This window comes from Oncorhynchus keta, chromosome 8 (genome assembly GCF_023373465.1).
Source record: "Oncorhynchus keta strain PuntledgeMale-10-30-2019 chromosome 8, Oket_V2, whole genome shotgun sequence".
Taxonomy (NCBI): domain Eukaryota; kingdom Metazoa; phylum Chordata; class Actinopteri; order Salmoniformes; family Salmonidae; genus Oncorhynchus; species Oncorhynchus keta.
In genome coordinates this window covers 531880-548911 of record NC_068428.1, presented here as the reverse complement: position 1 = coordinate 548911, position 17032 = coordinate 531880, and the positions used below count along the sequence as shown (strand labels likewise).

The following is a 17032-nucleotide window of genomic DNA, read 5'->3' as shown; positions in this document are numbered from 1 at the left end:
ACTCTTATAAGAAATCCTGCTATGCCCTCAGGCAAAGCGTCAATACAGGATTAAGATTGAATCCTACTACACAGCCTCTGACGCTTGTCGGATGTTGCAAGGCTTGAAAACTATTACTGACTACAAAGGGAATCCCAGCCGTGAGCCGACCAGATAAGCTAAATGCCTTTTATGCTCACTTCGAGGCAAGCAACACAGAAGCATGCACAAGAGCACCAACTGTTCTGGATGACTGTGTGATTTACCCTCTCTGTAGCCGATGTGAGCAAGACCTTTAAACAGGTCAACATTCACAAAGCCATGGAGCCAGACGGATTACCAGGAGGTGTACTCAAGGCATGCGCGGACCAACTGGCAAGTGTCCTCACTGACATTTTCAACCGCTCCCTCACCGAGTCTGTAATACCTATATGGTTCAAATAGACCACCTTAGTCCCTGAGTCCAAGGAAGCGAAGGTAACCTGGCAAATTATTACTGCCCCGTAGCACTCACGTCGATAGCCGTGAAGTGCTTTGAAAGTCTGGTCGTGGTTCACATCAATAGTATCATCCCGGATACCCTTGGCCCACTCCAATTCACATACCCAACAAATCCACAAGATGACGCAATCTGTTGCCAGGACAACAGTGTGGTGCCAGGACAACAACCTCTCAATGTGAGCAAGACAAAGGAGCTGATCATGGACTACAAGAAAATGCGGGCCGAAAAGGCCCCCATTTAACATTGACAGGGCTGTAGTGGAGCGGGTCGAGAGCTTGTCTACATCACCAACGAACTATCATGGTCCAAACCAGGGGTGGGCAACTCAAGTCCTCGAGAGCCTGATTGGTGTCACCCTTTTTTTCTCCATCCCTAGCAAACACACCTGATTAATCAAATTGAATTCCAAACTGAAGATCATGATTAGGTGATTATTGGAGTCAGGTGTGTTAGCCGGGGCTGAGACAAACTGTGACACCAATCAATCAAATGTATTTATATAGCCCTTTGTACATCAACTGATATCTCAAAGTGCTGTACAGAAACCCAGCCTAAAACCCCAAACAGCAAGCAATGCAGGTGTAGAAGCACGGTGGCTAGGAAAAACTTAGAGAGGAACCAGGCTATGAGGGGTGGCCAGTTCGCTTCTGGCTGTGCCGGGTGGAGATTATAACAGAACATGGCCAAAATGTTCAAATATTCATAGATGACCAGCAGGGTCAAATAATAATAATCAGTGTTTGTTGAGGGTGCAACAGGTCAGCACCGCAGGAGTAAATGTCAGTTGGCTTTTCATAGCCGAGCATTCAGAGTATGCGTCACGACAATGCAGACAAATTCCAAATAGTTTTCATAATGTCCACAGAAACATGTCAAACATTTTTATAATCAATCCTCAGGTTGTTTTTAAAATATATAATCGATAATATATCAACCGCAAATGTCTTTCACAGTAGGAGAGGGGAAAACAATGGCTGTCCAAATTCTGTTGCGTGAGCAAAACTCATGTGACCACTTGACGCGATGTTATCGTTCTGGCTCATTTTTCAAAATAAAAGCCTTACACTATGTCTGAAGACTGACACCTTGAGGACACGATAGGAAAAGGAATCTGATTCATATCCCTTTAAGTCCAGCAAAGGGAGGCTATGGAACATGGAGTTTTCAACATTTACATTTACATTTAAGTCATTTAGCAGACGCTCTTATCCAGAGCGACTTACAAATTGGAAGCCACTTCCTATTTTGATTTTCCTCAGGGTTTCAGCTGCAATGTCAGTTCTGTTATACTCACAGACAATATTTTGACAGTTTTGGAAACTTTAGTTTTCTATCCAATACTAATAATAATATGCATATATTACCAACTGAGACTGAGGAGCTGGCCGTTTACAATGGGCACCTTTTCATCCAAGCTACTCAATACTGAATGAAGAAGTACGGCCATCTTGAATGAGGGTAACTTGAAGTGTACTGTTAGATAAAGGCGCGTGTCCAGAAAGCATGCTACAGTTTTTCCTCCAGTATTGAACACAGATCATCCCGTCTTCAATGTTATTGATTATTTACGTATACAAATAACTAAAGTTGTATAACAAAAGTAGTTTACTTTTAAAATATTTTGTAGTCATTTTGTAGTCACATTGCGAAAGTTGGAACCAGTGTTTTTCTGGATCAAACCCGCCAAATAAATGGACATTTTGGAACAAAAGGACCATCTGTGATGTTTATGGGACATATTGGAGTGCCAACAAAAGAAGCTAGTCAAAAGTAAGGCATGAATTATATTTTTATTTCTACGTTTTGTGTTGCGCCTGCAGGGTTGAAATATGCTTTTCTCTCTTCAGATAATAGCATTGTTTGCTTTTGCTTCAAAGCCTTTTTGAAATCTGACATGTTGGCTGGATTCACAACAAGTGTAGCTTTAATTTGCTATCTTGCATGTATGATTTAATGAAAGTTAGTTATTTTTATAGTCATTTATTTGAATTTGGCACTCTGCATTTTCCCTGGCTTTTGGCCAGGTTGGACGCTAGCGTCCCACATATCCCGGAGAGGTTAACAGGAAGCCAGTGTAGAGAGGCTAGCACTGGAGTAATGATGATAAATGTTGGTTCTAGTCAAGATTCTAGCAGACGTGTATAGCACTAAATAAAGTTTATTTAGTGCTTTATCCGGGTAGCCGGAGAGTAGAGCATTGCAGTAGTCTTACTTAGAAGTGACAAAAGCATGGATATATTTTTCTGCATAATTTTTGGACAAATGTTCTTTTTGCAATGTTACGTAGATGGAAAAAAGCTGTCCTTGAAACAGTCTTGATATGTTTGTCAAATGCGAGATCAGGGTCCAGAGTAACGCCGAGGTCCTTCACAGTTTTATTTGAGACAAGTGTACAACCATCAAGATTAACTGTCAGATTCAACAGAAGATCTCTGTTTCTTGGGAGCTAGAACAAGCATCTCTGTTTTGTCCGAGTTTAAAAGTAGAACATTTGCCGCCATCCACTTCCTTATGTCTGAAACACAGGCTTCACAGTAGCTATATAATGTGATTGAGTAGGCTGCATAGATTTCATGACTAGAAGCTCAAAAAACGAAAATGTCTTTTTTTTTAAACAATTTTTTTACATTTGCTATCGTAAATGTTAGCAACACCTCCGCCTTTTCGGGATGTGCTGGGGATATGGTCACTAGTGTAACCAAGAGGTGAGGCTTCCATTTAACACAGTAAATTCAACAGGCTTGCGCCATGTTTGTCAGGCCAATCATATAGAGATTATGATCAGTGATTAGTCAATTGACTATACCTGCCTTGGAAGTGAGGGATCTAACATTAGGTAGCCCTATTTTGAGCTGAGGTATCACAATCTCTTTCAATAATGGCAGGAATGGAGAAGGTCTTTATTCCAGTGAGATTGCTAAGGCGAACACTGCCATGTTTAGTTTTGCCCAACCTAGGTCGAGGCACAGACGCTGTCTCAATGGGGATAGCTGAGCTGAGTACACTGACTGTGCTAGTGGCAGACTCCACTAAGCTGGCAGGCTGGCTGGCTAACAGCCTGCTGGCTGGCTGGCTAACAGCCTGCTGCCTGGCCTGCACCTTATCTCATTGTGGAGCTAGGGGAGTTTAGAGCCCTGTCTATGTTCGTAGATAAGATGAGAGCCCCCCTCCAGATAGGATGGAGTCCCAGGCCAGGTTTGGTCCTGTTTGTGGATAAGTCCCAGAAAGAGGGCCAATTATCTACAAATTATATATTTTGGGAGGGGCAGAAAACAGTTTTCAACCAGTGATTGAGTTGTGAGACTGCTGTAGAGCTCATCACTCCCCCGAACTGGGAGGGGGCCAGAGACAATTACTCGATGCCGACACATCTTTCTAGATGATTTACACGCTAAAGCTCTGTTGCGCTTGGTGACATTTTTGGTGCCGACGTGGATAACAATATACCTATACCCTCAACACTCGCCAGTTTTAGCTTTAGCCAGCACCATCTTCAGATTAGCCTTAATGTCGGTAGCCCTGCCCCCTGGTAAACAGTGTATGATCGCAGGATTATTCGTCTATTCGTCTAATACTGCGAGTAATGGAGTTGCCAATGACTAGGTTTTTCAATTTGTCAGAGCTAATGGTGGGAGACTTCGGCTTCTTAGACCCTGTAACGGGAGGAGAAGAGCCCAGAGAAGGCTCGGCCTCTGACTCCGACCCGCTGCTTAATGAGGAGAACCGGTTTGAAAGTTTCTGTTGGCTGAATGAGTGAATGAGCATTCCTTCAGCATTTCCTTCCCAGAAGCCTTGAGAAAATTGTCTGCCTGTGGGGACCGTGCGAGGGGATTTATACTACTATCTGTACTTACTGGTTGCACAGATGCTGTTTCATCCTTTCCTACACTGAAATTACCCTTGCCTAATGATTGCGTCTGAAGCTGGGCTTGCAGCACAGCTATCCTCGCCATAAGGCGATCCTTGTCCTGTATATTATAGTACAGCAACTGCAATTAGAAGGCATCATGTTAATGTTACTACTTAGCTTCGGCTGGTGGAATTCCTGACGAACCACGTCCAGATAAAGCATCTGGGGTGAAAAAAATTGAATGAAAAAAGTCGAGCAAGGGGAGAAAAAATATAAACGGTAATTAAAAAGTAAAAAACGTAAAGTTGGCAGGTAGCAAAGTAAGGTTAGCAACAAACCGCACAGCAGCACGTAAACAAGTCTACATGTTGTGACTGGAAATAACTTTCCAAATGCAAAACCAGGCCCTTGTGGACTGGAATTGCCCACCCCTGGTCCAAACACACCAAGACAGACACGAAGAGGGCATGACAAAACCTTTTCTCCTCAGGAGAAAGTTTTGGCATTGGTCCCCGTTTCTCAAAGTTATACAGCTGAACCGTCGGGAGCATCCTGACCGGTTGCATCACCGCCTGGTATGGCAACTCATCGGCATCTGACCATAAGGTGCTACAGGGGGTAGTGCGAACGGCCCAGTACATCACTGGGGCCAAGCTTCCTGCCATCCAGGACCTATATAATAGGCGGTGTCAGAGAAATGCACAAAAAATTATCCATACTCCAGTCACCCAAAGACTGTTCTCTCTGCTATCGCACGGCAAGCAGTACCGGAGCGCCATGTCAAGGACCAAAAGGCTCCTCAACAGCTTCTACCCCAAGCCATGAGACTGCTGAACAATTAATCAAATGTCCACCCAGACTAGCCTGTATCCCTGCACAAGGAAGACAGTAGCAGCAGTTTGCAGTGTGTCTGTGGGCGTATGTAGTGTGTGTTGGGCTTTTAGTGAGTGTGTGGGTAGAGTCCAGTGTGTGTGCATAGTCAGTGCAGGAGAGTTAGTGCAAAAAAGGGTCAATGCAGATAGTCAGGGTAGCTATTTATCAGTTTTGTTTAGCAGTCATGGCTTGGGGGTAAAAGTGGTTCAGGGTCCTGTTGGTTCCAGACTTAGTTCGCTGGTACTGTTTGCTGTGCGGTAGCAAAGAAAACAGTCTATCGCTTGGGTGGCTGGAGTCTTTGACAATTATTTTGACCTTCCTCTGACACCGCCTGGTATAGAGGTCCTGGATGGCAGGGAGTGACAGTCGATGGTTTGGGTGGCTGGAGTCTTTGACAATTATTTTGGCCTTCCTCTGAGACTGCCTTGTGTAGAGGTCTTGGATAGCTGAACAAAACTGATAAATAGTTAATCAAATGGCTACCCGGTCTATCTGCATTGACTCTTTTTTTGCACCAACTCTCCTGCACCTTACTATGCACACACACTGGACTCTACCCACACACTCACACTTAATTACACCCCAAAACACACACACACATGATCCAAAAAATGGCTTTTCCTTGTTAAACAAAGCCAACAGCGTGCCTGAGAGGGCAATAACCCCTCTATGTTTTGCTCTCACGAGGGAGAACTCACAACCATGACACAAGATAGGAAAGCAACTGGACCCTAAAAGGGACCCGTAGTGCCCTATTGACAGTTCTATAGCTGCACCATTGAGAGCATCTTGACTGGCTGCATCACCGCTTGGTACGGCAAGATCTACAGCTGCACCATTGATAGCATCTTGAGTGGCTCCATCACCGCTTGGTACGGCATCTGCAAGGCACCTGATTGTAAGGTGCTACAGAGGGTGGTGAGTACAGCCCAGCTAGAACTTTTTGAGGTCTGCTGGATCCATGGCCAAGTGAGACATGGGTGCTGCCCCGCGGAGATGGAAATTGAAAAGCCTGAGCCTTTTGGGTAGAACACTTGGGTAAATCCTCAGTGGAAATGTGGAATGAGTCAGCAAGACTCTCCCAGAACCATGGGGATTCCACTTACAATCTTCCTTTCATTTGTCCAACTCTGGCTTTAGCTCTATAGTGAAACCCCAACAGTCTCCCCAGGTCTCCAGTGGGGTAGCTCTACTGTTAAATACGCACTGCCGTCCAAGTGAGTTAAATTACAAAAGAAGATCCTCCATTTGTTATGTGGGAGGCCCGTTGTTGTCGTCGTCGTCGTCCCCCCATGTTGGCACAAAGTTAGTTTTTTCCTTTGTGGCGACTCCTATGTTTAGTGTAAATAGGGCGCTACGGGCGGCACAGTTACTGAAGGAGTTCCTTTGGCATCTATTGAATAGGGGGTGCCAATGTAAATCAGCCAGAAGAATGGAGCCCAAGAGATCTGCTTTAATGAGCTGAGATGCTAGAGACTAGCCCATGTCCATTTTGAAACCAAAGTGGCATGGTGTTTTAAGGCATGTGGCTTAGCGGCTTATTTTAAGGCAACACTTTCTCTTCAAGACCAGTATAGAATATGTTGAGTCCTTTTTAGGGTCCAGTTGCTTTCCTATCTTGTGTTTTGGTTGTGAGTTATCTCTCGTGAGAGCACAACATAGAGGGGTTATCGCCCTCTCAGGCACCCTGTGGCTTTGTTTATCAAGGAATAGCTATTTTCGGATCATGAAAATACACATAGTCCACTTTCATGAGAACTTTTCCCACCTTGAGAAAACAATTCTGATCTAACTTGTTTCAAAATATAGGCCTACAAGTTGTAATTTGCCATTAGAAGTTGATTTTTAATCATGTTTACGGCCTCTTTAATAATGTTTACATACTGCTTTACTTATCTCATATATATATAGATCGAGCAATGTCGGAGTGGGATCGGCTAAAATACAGCAGAATAGATATATATATACAGTATTCTATTATACTGTATTTTAGTCGATGCCACTCTGACATTGTTCAATCTAATATGTATATATTTCTTAATTCCATTATTTTACTTTTAGATTTGAGTGTATTGTTGTGAATTGTTAGATATTACTGCCCTGTTGGAGCTAGGGACAAGCATTTTGCTACACCCGCAATAACATCTGCTAAATATGTCTGTGACCAATAAAAATTGATTTTAATATGATGGCCTAGCTAGGGATTTTGAGATAATTAGTGCACAATCACTGTGGTCTTGAATGGCTCAGTTGATGGCGCATGGAGATTGCAAGCCCAGGATTGTGGGTTTGATTCGTGGGGCCACCTATATGTAAAACTGCATGCATGCATGACTAAGTCTCTTTGGACTAAAGCGTCTGCTAAAATGGCATAGAATGTGTCCACTAACTCCACTTGTGTTGTCTTGTCCAGTGATGGAATGGGGCGACGACGTAAGGCCCCTTTCTGAAGAGGAAGCCATGGTCATCGTCAACCACCAAGCCACAGGGGACGTGTGCACCCTCATGATGTGCTTGCAGGACAAGGGCACGGTAAGAGACTCCTCCAAAGTTGGCAATGTAGCCTCCTAGAACAGTGTTGTTGTTTTTTAAACATCTTCTCCAATTTATTGTAGCCCTGAACTAGCTCACTGATTTGACCTTATCAAGGGCTTGATAATTATTTGATAATTATATTCAATCAGGCGTTCTAGCTCTAAAATAGTTCAAATACATGGCTAGGGGTCCCCGAGGAGAGGTTTGAAAACCCCTGTCCTAGACTACAAATCAATTCAAGTGAATTCAGGGAGGAACAAATTTAATTTAAGGGGTAGGCCTATTTCTTTAAAATAATCTTGAAACAAATTAAACAAAATGTCTTGAATTGACTGGTACTGAAATGAATTGAACTCATTCAACCCACTCGGGCACTTGATTAAGATCTGAAATGTGATTGGGTGTCTGGGGATTTCTAGTTTCATGGTCTGGGTGTGATATCATGTTTAATATCCTGCTCAAGGGGAACTGATGGTTGTGTGTGGGTTGGAATGTTTATTAAAGCAGTTATGTTCTCTCAGCCTATGTCTTCAATGAAGGTATGCTGAGCCACTGACTTTGAGTATCAGATGAATGATGTTTCTGAAATGACTAGCTTGCCATTATAGCTGCAGGACCAACTGACTATCTAGTATCTGCACACTATCTGGATTTTTTTTTTTTAGGGTGTAGCTTCCATCAATGTAATTGTCTTATTAGAAATGAAATAATCTCCCAAATGTCGCTATTTTTAAAAGAAAAATAAACCAAAATAAACCAGAGCAAATAATACAACAAATAGTGGTTAAACTCAAAAATACTAATAGATAAAAACATAAATACTTTTTTGGAAAAAAATATATAATCTTTTATAAATTATTTCATAAATAGGACTGGTGGAGTTGTCACACATGCAGCTAACAAAAATAAATGGAAATTTCTGCTCTTCCCAAAATTACAACCCACTAATTGCAGCATTACCGCAAAACAGGAAGAGGAAATTGGCACATGGTTTAGGAACTCTTACACAAATCGACGCTGGATTCAAAACTTAAACTATTTATACAAAATTATTGCAACCAATAGAATGGTCTGTCTGTGTGTCTGTCTGTCCCATTCCAGCTCTGCAGATCTTGCTGCAAACAGACAGAATCATTAGATAATTTATTTTGGTACTGTCCATATGTAGCTTGTTTTTGGTTAGGTCCAGGAATGGCTGAAGAATTGCAACATTTACCTAGAGCAAACTCTGCAGATAGCTCTACTGGGTGATCTAGAAAGGAGAACTTTTGTGAAACAGCGCAGTTGAAAAATATATGGCTACAGGTGGGAATGGAGCTGAAGGTTGGGAATAATACCAACAAGATAACTAATGGTGACCAGTGAGCTGAGATAAGCCCTAAGCGAGGCTTTACCTAGCAAAGACTTATAGATGACCTGGAGCCAGTGGGTTTGGCGATTCTAGATTTAATTTTGGATTGGAGATGCTTAATGTGAGTCTGGAAGAAGATTTTACAGTCTAACCAGACACCTAGGTATTTGTAGTTGTCCAGATATTCTAAGTCAGAACCGTCCAGAGGAGTAATGCTGGACGGGCGGACAGGTGCGGGAGGCGATCGGTTGATGAGCATGCATTTAGTTTTACTTGCATTTAAGAGCAGTTGGAGGCCACGGAAGGAGAGTTGTATGGCATTGAAGCTCGTCTGGAGGTTTGTTAATTAACACAGTGTCCAAAGAAGGGCAAGATACAAGTGTTATGCATGGAATTTTAGATCCACTTCTCCTTAATGCAACCTCTGTGTCAGATTTCAAAAAGGTTTTTACCGAAAATGCACACCATGCAATAATCTGAGTACTTTAGGAGGTTTTATCACAAATCTTCAATAATCTTCCAACGGAAGAATTCCTTTGTCTTCAGAAATGCAATGGAACGCAAGCTAACTCTCACGTGGATGCGCGTGAGTCAGCTCATGGCACTCTGGCAGACCCCAAACTCATTCAGCTCCCATCCCCCCTCCTTCACAGACTGTTAACATCTAGTGGAAGCCTTGGGAAGTGCGATATGACCCCATAGACACTGTATATTCGATAGGCAAAGAGTTGAAAAACTACAAACCTCAAATTTCTCAGGTTTTTGCCTGCCATATGAGTTCTGTTCTACTCAGACATCATTCAAACAGTTTTAGAGACTTTAGTGTGTTTTCTATCCAAATGTACTAATTATATGCATATTCTAGCTTTTAGGACTGAGTAGCAGGTGGTTTACTCTGGGCACCTTTTTATCCAAGCTACTCAATACTGCCACCCTGTCCCAAAGAAGTTAAATTGATGAAGAAGAAAAAACAATATACATACAATACCTCATAATGACAAAGCAAAAACAGGTTTTTAGACATTTTTGCTATTTATAAAGAATTAAAAAATATCACACTTACATAGGTATTTAGACCCTTTACTCAGTACTTTGTTGAAGCACTTTTGGCAGCGATAACATCCTCAAGTTATCTTGGGTATTGCGCCACAAGCTTGGCACAAGCTTGACACATTCTGGATTCGAGTCCAGATTCTGTCGCAGCCGGCCACGACCGGGAAACCCATGGAGCGGCACACAATTGGCCCAGCACTGTCCGGGTTAGGGGAGGGTTTGGCCTGCAGGGATGTCCTTATCCCATCACGCACTAGCGACTCCTGTGGCAGGCTGGGTGCAGTGCACGCTGACACGGTCTCCGGGTGCACAGTGTTTCCTCTGACACATTGGCGCGGCTGGCTTCGAGGTTAAGTGGCCATTGTGTCAAGAAGCTGTGCGGCTTGGTTGGGTTGTGTTTCGGAGGACGCATGGCTCTCGACCTTCAACTCTCACGAGTCCGTAGGGGATTTGCAGCGATGAGACAAGACTGTAACTACCAATTGGAGACTGTGAAATGGGGTAAAAGTAACAACAAATAAATAAATGGACATTTCGAGACTTGTCCCGAAGCCACTCCTGCATTGTCTTGGCTGTGTACATAGGGTCGTTGTCCTGTTGGAAGGTGAGCCTTCGCCTCGGTCTGACGTCCTGAGTGTTCTGGAGTAGGTTTTCATTAAGGATCTCTCTGTACTTTGCTCTGTTCATCTTGCCTGAATCCTGACTGGTCTCCCAGTCCCTGCTGCTGAAAAACATCCCCACAGCATGATGCTGCCACCATCATGCTTCACCGTAGGGATGGTGTCAGGTTTCCTCCAGCCGTGACTCTTGGCATTCAGGTCAAGGAGTTCAATCTTGCTTCTCTTGGTCTGATAGTCTCCAAGCGGGCTGTCTTGTGCCTTTTACTGAGGAGTGGCTTCGTCTGGCCATTCTACCATAAAGGCCTGATTGGTGGAGTGCTCCAGAGATGGTTGTCTTTCTGGAAGGTAGGTTTGCCAAAGATAAGATATCGTCATTTTCCTCTTTCATATTTGTCCAAAATGACAGTTCTCCTGGGTCAAAGTCAACGATAGATCGGATAAAAGGAGCGAGACAATGACTAAACGCCTCAGCCTGATGTTAAAATCCAGTGTTTGTCTTGAGAATGTCACATTTTACTAATTGGAGGTGTTTCAAGAGTTTTGCAAATCGAGTGTTGAAAAAGTAATGTATTGTTAGTCAAACAGCATTCACGGCCCACATGCAGTACTTTACATTCTTTCCAGTCCAATATAACCGTCGAAGGCGTATTTTGTGTTGACACCATTCATAAAACCTTTTACTTTAGGTAACACGCTTTCAGTATCCATCTAGTGAAGTTTCTGGGCCAGCAGCTGACACAATACTGTACTCTGGCTAGCCAGCAGGTATCGGATTCTCAGCCTCCCTCCCGTTTAACCTGAAATGATTGGCCTGTCTTGTGATGAGATGTGAGGCCCTACTCCCTCAGCCAATGATTGCGTCCCAAACTCACTGGTTGTGTCCCAAATGGCACCCTATTTCCTATAGAGCACTACTTTTGACCAGAGCCCTATGGGCCCTCTTTAAAAGTAATGCACTGTAAAGGGAATAGAGTGCCATTTGGGACGTACACTACACTGTGAACACAATCAGGACCAAACATCGTCACGGCCTTGGCTCAGCTACAAAAGACCAATCGATAGGTTTACTTAATCCAATTACTATTTATCTGGCCCACGCCTATTTCTCTGGCAGCACTGCTGTCAGGCTGCTACCATACTGTGCAAATACGGTCTGTCTCTTCATGCTTCAGGGGTGGAACTGTGACCAGGATGGTTGTGGCTTTGACCTGGCTTACAGAGGGAGGACAACTCCTGATTTGACGAGCAGTTTTGACGAGCAGTGAATTAATATTGACAGGGACATTTGGATGGAATGGTATAAAAGACACATGTTTATACCTGTTCATCTCCTTGTCTGCGAGGTTTGTCAGTTGATAGGCTGCTATATCAACAGTGAATGATTGAGTCGTTTTTCCCCTTTGTTTCTATGAACTTCCATCCTGGTCCAGTTTGTGTTTTTAGCCAACTCCTCTCTGTGTTTTGTTCATTGCTATGTAAAACATGACACTAAGAGAAGAGTTGGCTACAGTTTGTGACCAAGGCTAAAAAAAAAAAGAAGAAAAGAAAACCGTGTGATAGAGGAGCCTAGAAATGGCTGTGGTTTCTGCAGCCTAAGCGACAGTCATACTGTATAACTTCACACAACTGCCCTACCCATCACCCCCTCTGGTGGTTAGAGCCACTGGGGAAGGGGCCGGTGCTCCTGTCCTGTCCTCCCTCCAGGACATTCCTTGGTGGAGCAGGACTGCCAACCCCACACGCAGCCCCCTGCCATCCCAGGGATGAGCTCTTGGTTTGGAGGGTTAAGGGTTTTTTCTACTGGTGCTGCCAGGAGGTGGTGGTGAGCGGGGGGCTAGTTGAGCTGTGGTGCACAAACATGATCCACCTCATCAACTGCATTCTCAGCCTAGTTATGCTCTTAGTGCATAAAGAAGGAAGTGGCGAAAATGCCACAAGGGGCCAAAGCTTCTCACTGGGACTTAGAGTTATGTAAATTGTCTGTGCCTGCCTGCCTACATATACCTATGGCTATATAGACTGTGTGTGCAGACCATGATGGCTACATACAGTAGACTGAGCATGTGTGCAGACTGCAGAACTATGACTTCATAGTCTCAGCGTACGTGTGTGCCTGCCTATAGATTGTGTCTGTATGACCAGTCTTTAATGTTCTCTCCTTTAGGTGGTGAGGAAGATGATGTGGTTAATGGACCACGTGTTCAAGTACACCAACTTTGGCCTGGTGTCTCTCATCCACGGGGACTTCTTCATCAGACAGGTGAGACAGACACACTCAAGAGACCTCTATCTAGGAGGCTTTTACTCGGCTGACAACTATCTCATCACAACTGTTTTTGTGATAGGATATTTTGATGTGGTCTGACTGGTTTAGTGGTCATGCCGCAGCCTCTGGCACACATACGCCGTTGGCATAGGTTTGAATTTGGCCAACTGCACTTTGACACACTGTCATCGTCTCGATCTGTTCAGTGAAATCAGAAAATAACTTAAAATATATGCTTAACAAAAATATAAACGCAACATGTAAAGTCTTGGTCCCATGTTTCATGAGCTGAAATAAGATCTCAAATGTTCTATGCGCACATAAAGCTTATTTCTGTCCAAATTTGGGCACAATTGTTTACATCCCTGTTAGTGAGCATTTCTCCTTTGCCAAGATACTCCTTCAACCTGACAGGTGTAGTATATCAAAAAGCTGATTAAACAGCATGACCATTACACAGGTGCACTTCATGCTGGGGACAATAAAAGGTCACTCTAAAATGTGCAGTTTTGTCACAACACAATGCCACAGATGTCTGAAGTTTTGAGGAATCATGCAATTGGCATGCTGACTGCAGGAATGTCCACCAGAGCTGTTGCCAGATAATTTTGTTAATTTCTCTACCATAAGCCGCCTCCAACGTCATTTTAGAGAATTTGGCAGTACATCCAAATGGTCTCACAACCGCAGACCATGCCATCCCAGGACCTCCACATCTGGCTTCTACACCTGCGGGATCGTCTGAGACGAGCCACCCGGATAGCTGATGAAACTGAGGAGTATTTCTGTCTGTATTAAAGCCCCTTTGTGGGGAAAACTAATTTTGATTGGCTGGGCCTTGGGTCCCCAGTGGGTGGGCCTGGCTCCACCCATGGTTGCGCCCCTGCCCAGTCATTTTGTTCACTATAGTTTTATATTTTCACCAATGTGTATATTTGTGTAATGAAATGGTGACATTGCAAGCCCCACGAGTTAGCATTTTATTACATCCACACACACAGCCACTCATTTAACATGCACTCCAGCTGAGCAGTATATCAGCTCGGCAGCAGGCAGGAAGTGGCTACAGCCTCCTCCTCGAACAGGGACACAGCCAGGCAGGCCCAGTGGACAGCACAGTAGAGCAGTGTTATGGTACAGTAGTCCAGCCGCTGGCCCGAAGTGACCCTGCCTGCAGTGTGGGAGCAGCTGGAAGAGAATGGAACAGAGATGCTCTCTGCCTGGGTGACAGACAGAGAGAGGCAGGCAGACGGACGGGTGACTGGCAGCTGATTCAGTTGCTTGCTGGCCTAGCAGTTCTATTCAAATCAAAGTTTGGGGACACCTCATTCATGGGTTTTTCTTTATTTTAACTCTTTACTAGATTGTAGAATAATAGTGAAGACATCAAAACTATGAAATAACACATGAAATCATGTAGTAACCAAAAAAGTGTTAAACATATCCAAATATATTTTCGTTTCTTCAAAGTAGCCACCCTTTGCCTTGACGACGGCTTTGCACACTCTCAGCGTTCAACCAAATTCATGAGGTAGTCACCTGGAATGCTTTTCCAAAATTCTTGAAGGAGTTCCCACATGTGCTGAGCACTTGTTGGCTGCTTTTCCTTCACTATGTGGTTCAACTCATCCCAAACCATCTCAATTGGGTAGAGGTTTGGTGATTGTGGAGGCCAAGTCATCTGATGCAGCACTCCATCACTCTCCTTCTTGGCCAAATAGCCCTTCCACAGCCTGAAGGTGTGTTTTGGGGCATTGTCATGTTGAAAGACAAATTATTGTCCCACTAAGCGCAAACCAGATGGGATGACGTATCGCTGCAGAATGCTGTGTTAGCCATGCTGGTTAAGTGTGCCTTGAATTCTAAATAAATCACAAAGTGTCAGCAGCAAAGTACCCCCACACCATCACACCACCACCTCCATACTTCGCGGTGGGAACTACACTTGCAGAGGGAACCACACTTGCGGAGATCATCTGTTCAACTACTCTGCATCTCACAAAGACACCGTGGTTGGAACCAAAAATCTCAAATTTGGACTCCCATTCTAGAGGACAGATTTCCACCGATTTTAATATCCATTGATCGTGTTTCTTGGCACAAGCAAGTCTCTTCTTATTGGTGTCCTTTAGTAGGGGTTTCTTTGCAGCAATTTGACCATGAAGACCTGATTCACTCAGTCTCCTCTGAACAGTTGATGTTGAGATGTTACTTGAACTCTGTGAATCATTTATTTGGACTGTAATCTGAGGTGCAGTTAATTGCCGATTTCTGAGGCTGGTGACTCTAACTCTGTAGCAGAGGTAACTCTGGGTCTTCCTTTCCTGTGGCAGCCCTCATGAGAGCCAGTTTCATCATAGTGCTTGATGGTTTTTGCGACTGCACTTGAAGAAAGGGGGGTGTATGGCAATATACCACTGCTAAGGGCTGTATCCAGCCACCGTCCAAGAATAGCCCTTAGCCGTGGTATATTTGCCATATATCATACCCCCTCGGGCCTTAATGCTTAATCATACTGCAAGTACTATGCTATTTACTCGACATGGCACTTGCATGAATGATGAAATGTAAATAACATAACACACAACATGATAGCCAGTGAATTAGAATGTTTTGTTACTGCGCAGTTTGTCAAGTACCATGCTCTTTACTTAGACTGACTTGCATGCAATCATACAAACAAGATGGCACATGCCAACACAAACTGGAGGAAAGGTCAATGTCCTGAAGAAACATTTTCTGCTTGCTTCAGCTGTCCAAAAGTATGTTTTATGGTAGTGGAATTAGTTTAGATGTTTAAATTGAGACATACCGACACTTCAAATAACAACGTGCTGTAGGCTAAAATGAGGTCCAAAAGCATTGGGATAGTGCAAATTATTTTGTTTTGGAACTGTACTCCAGCACTTTTGGATTTGAAATGATACATATTTTACAAGGTTAAAGTGCAGACTCTCAGATTTAATTTGAGTGTATTTTCATCCATATCGGGTGAACCGTATAGAAATTACAGCACAGTCCTCCTATTTATTTATTTTATTTTTAATTTGAACATTTTATTTAACTAGGCAAGTCAGTTAAGAACAAATTCTTATTTACAATGATGGCCTACCGGGGAACAGTGGGGTAACTGCCTTGTTCAGAGGCAGAATGACTTTGTCAGCCCGGGGATTCAATCCAGCAACCTTTTTCGGTTGTGTGTATTAAGTTAAGTATTTGGTCCCATATTCATAGCACGCAATGACTACAACAAGCTTGTGAGTCTACAAATTTGTTGGATGCATTTGCTGTTTATTTCGGTTGTGTTTCAGCTTATTTTGTGCCCAATAGAAATGAATGGTAAATAATGTATTGTCATTTTGGAGTCGCTTTTATTGTAAATAAGAATAGAATGTTTCTAAACACTTCTACATTAATGTGGATGCTACCATGATTACAGATAACCCTGAATTAATTGTGAATAATGATACGTGAGAAAGTTGGAGGCATAAATATAATACCCCTCCCCAAAACAATTCTAACGTCCCCTGTCTTGGGGGTATGCTATTTGTGCGTCTAACTTTCTCACTCATCGTTATTCACGATTAATTTAAGACTATCCGTATTCATGATGTAATCATTGCGTGCTTGCAAAATGGAACCAAATACTAAACTTTTTACTATTATAATACACATATAAGTGAATTTGTCTCAATACATTTGGTCCCCTAAAATGGGAGGTCTATGTACAAAAAGTGCTGTAATTTCTAAGCGGTTCACCCGATATGAATGAAAATACCCTCAAATTAAAGCAGACAGTCTGCACTTTATTCTTATAGTCATTGTATCATTTCAAATCCAAAGTTCTGGAGTAAAGAGCCAAAACAACAACACGTGTTACTGTCCCAATACTTGTGTGATGTATTGTATAACATACCACATGTACTAATCTCACAAATTCAGAAACCCAATACCGGCACATCAATCCAGCCTCAGTGTGTTGATGCCTTTTAAAGTGCTTCTG

At 43.3% G+C, this 17032-nt stretch overlaps 1 protein-coding gene across 2 annotated transcripts in view; it reads left to right on the top strand.

Annotated features, from left to right (window-relative positions):
• LOC118386644 (acyl-CoA:lysophosphatidylglycerol acyltransferase 1-like) overlaps window positions 1-17032 on the top strand; it is a 79655-nt gene that overhangs the window by 26103 nt on the left and 36520 nt on the right. For both annotated transcript variants that reach the window (XM_035774354.2, XM_035774355.2), the window contains exons 3-4: window positions 7618-7736; window positions 12928-13023. In XM_035774354.2, the coding sequence (XP_035630247.1) occupies window positions 7618-7736; window positions 12928-13023 (215 nt within the window). The remainder of the gene's footprint in view (window positions 1-7617; window positions 7737-12927; window positions 13024-17032) is intronic.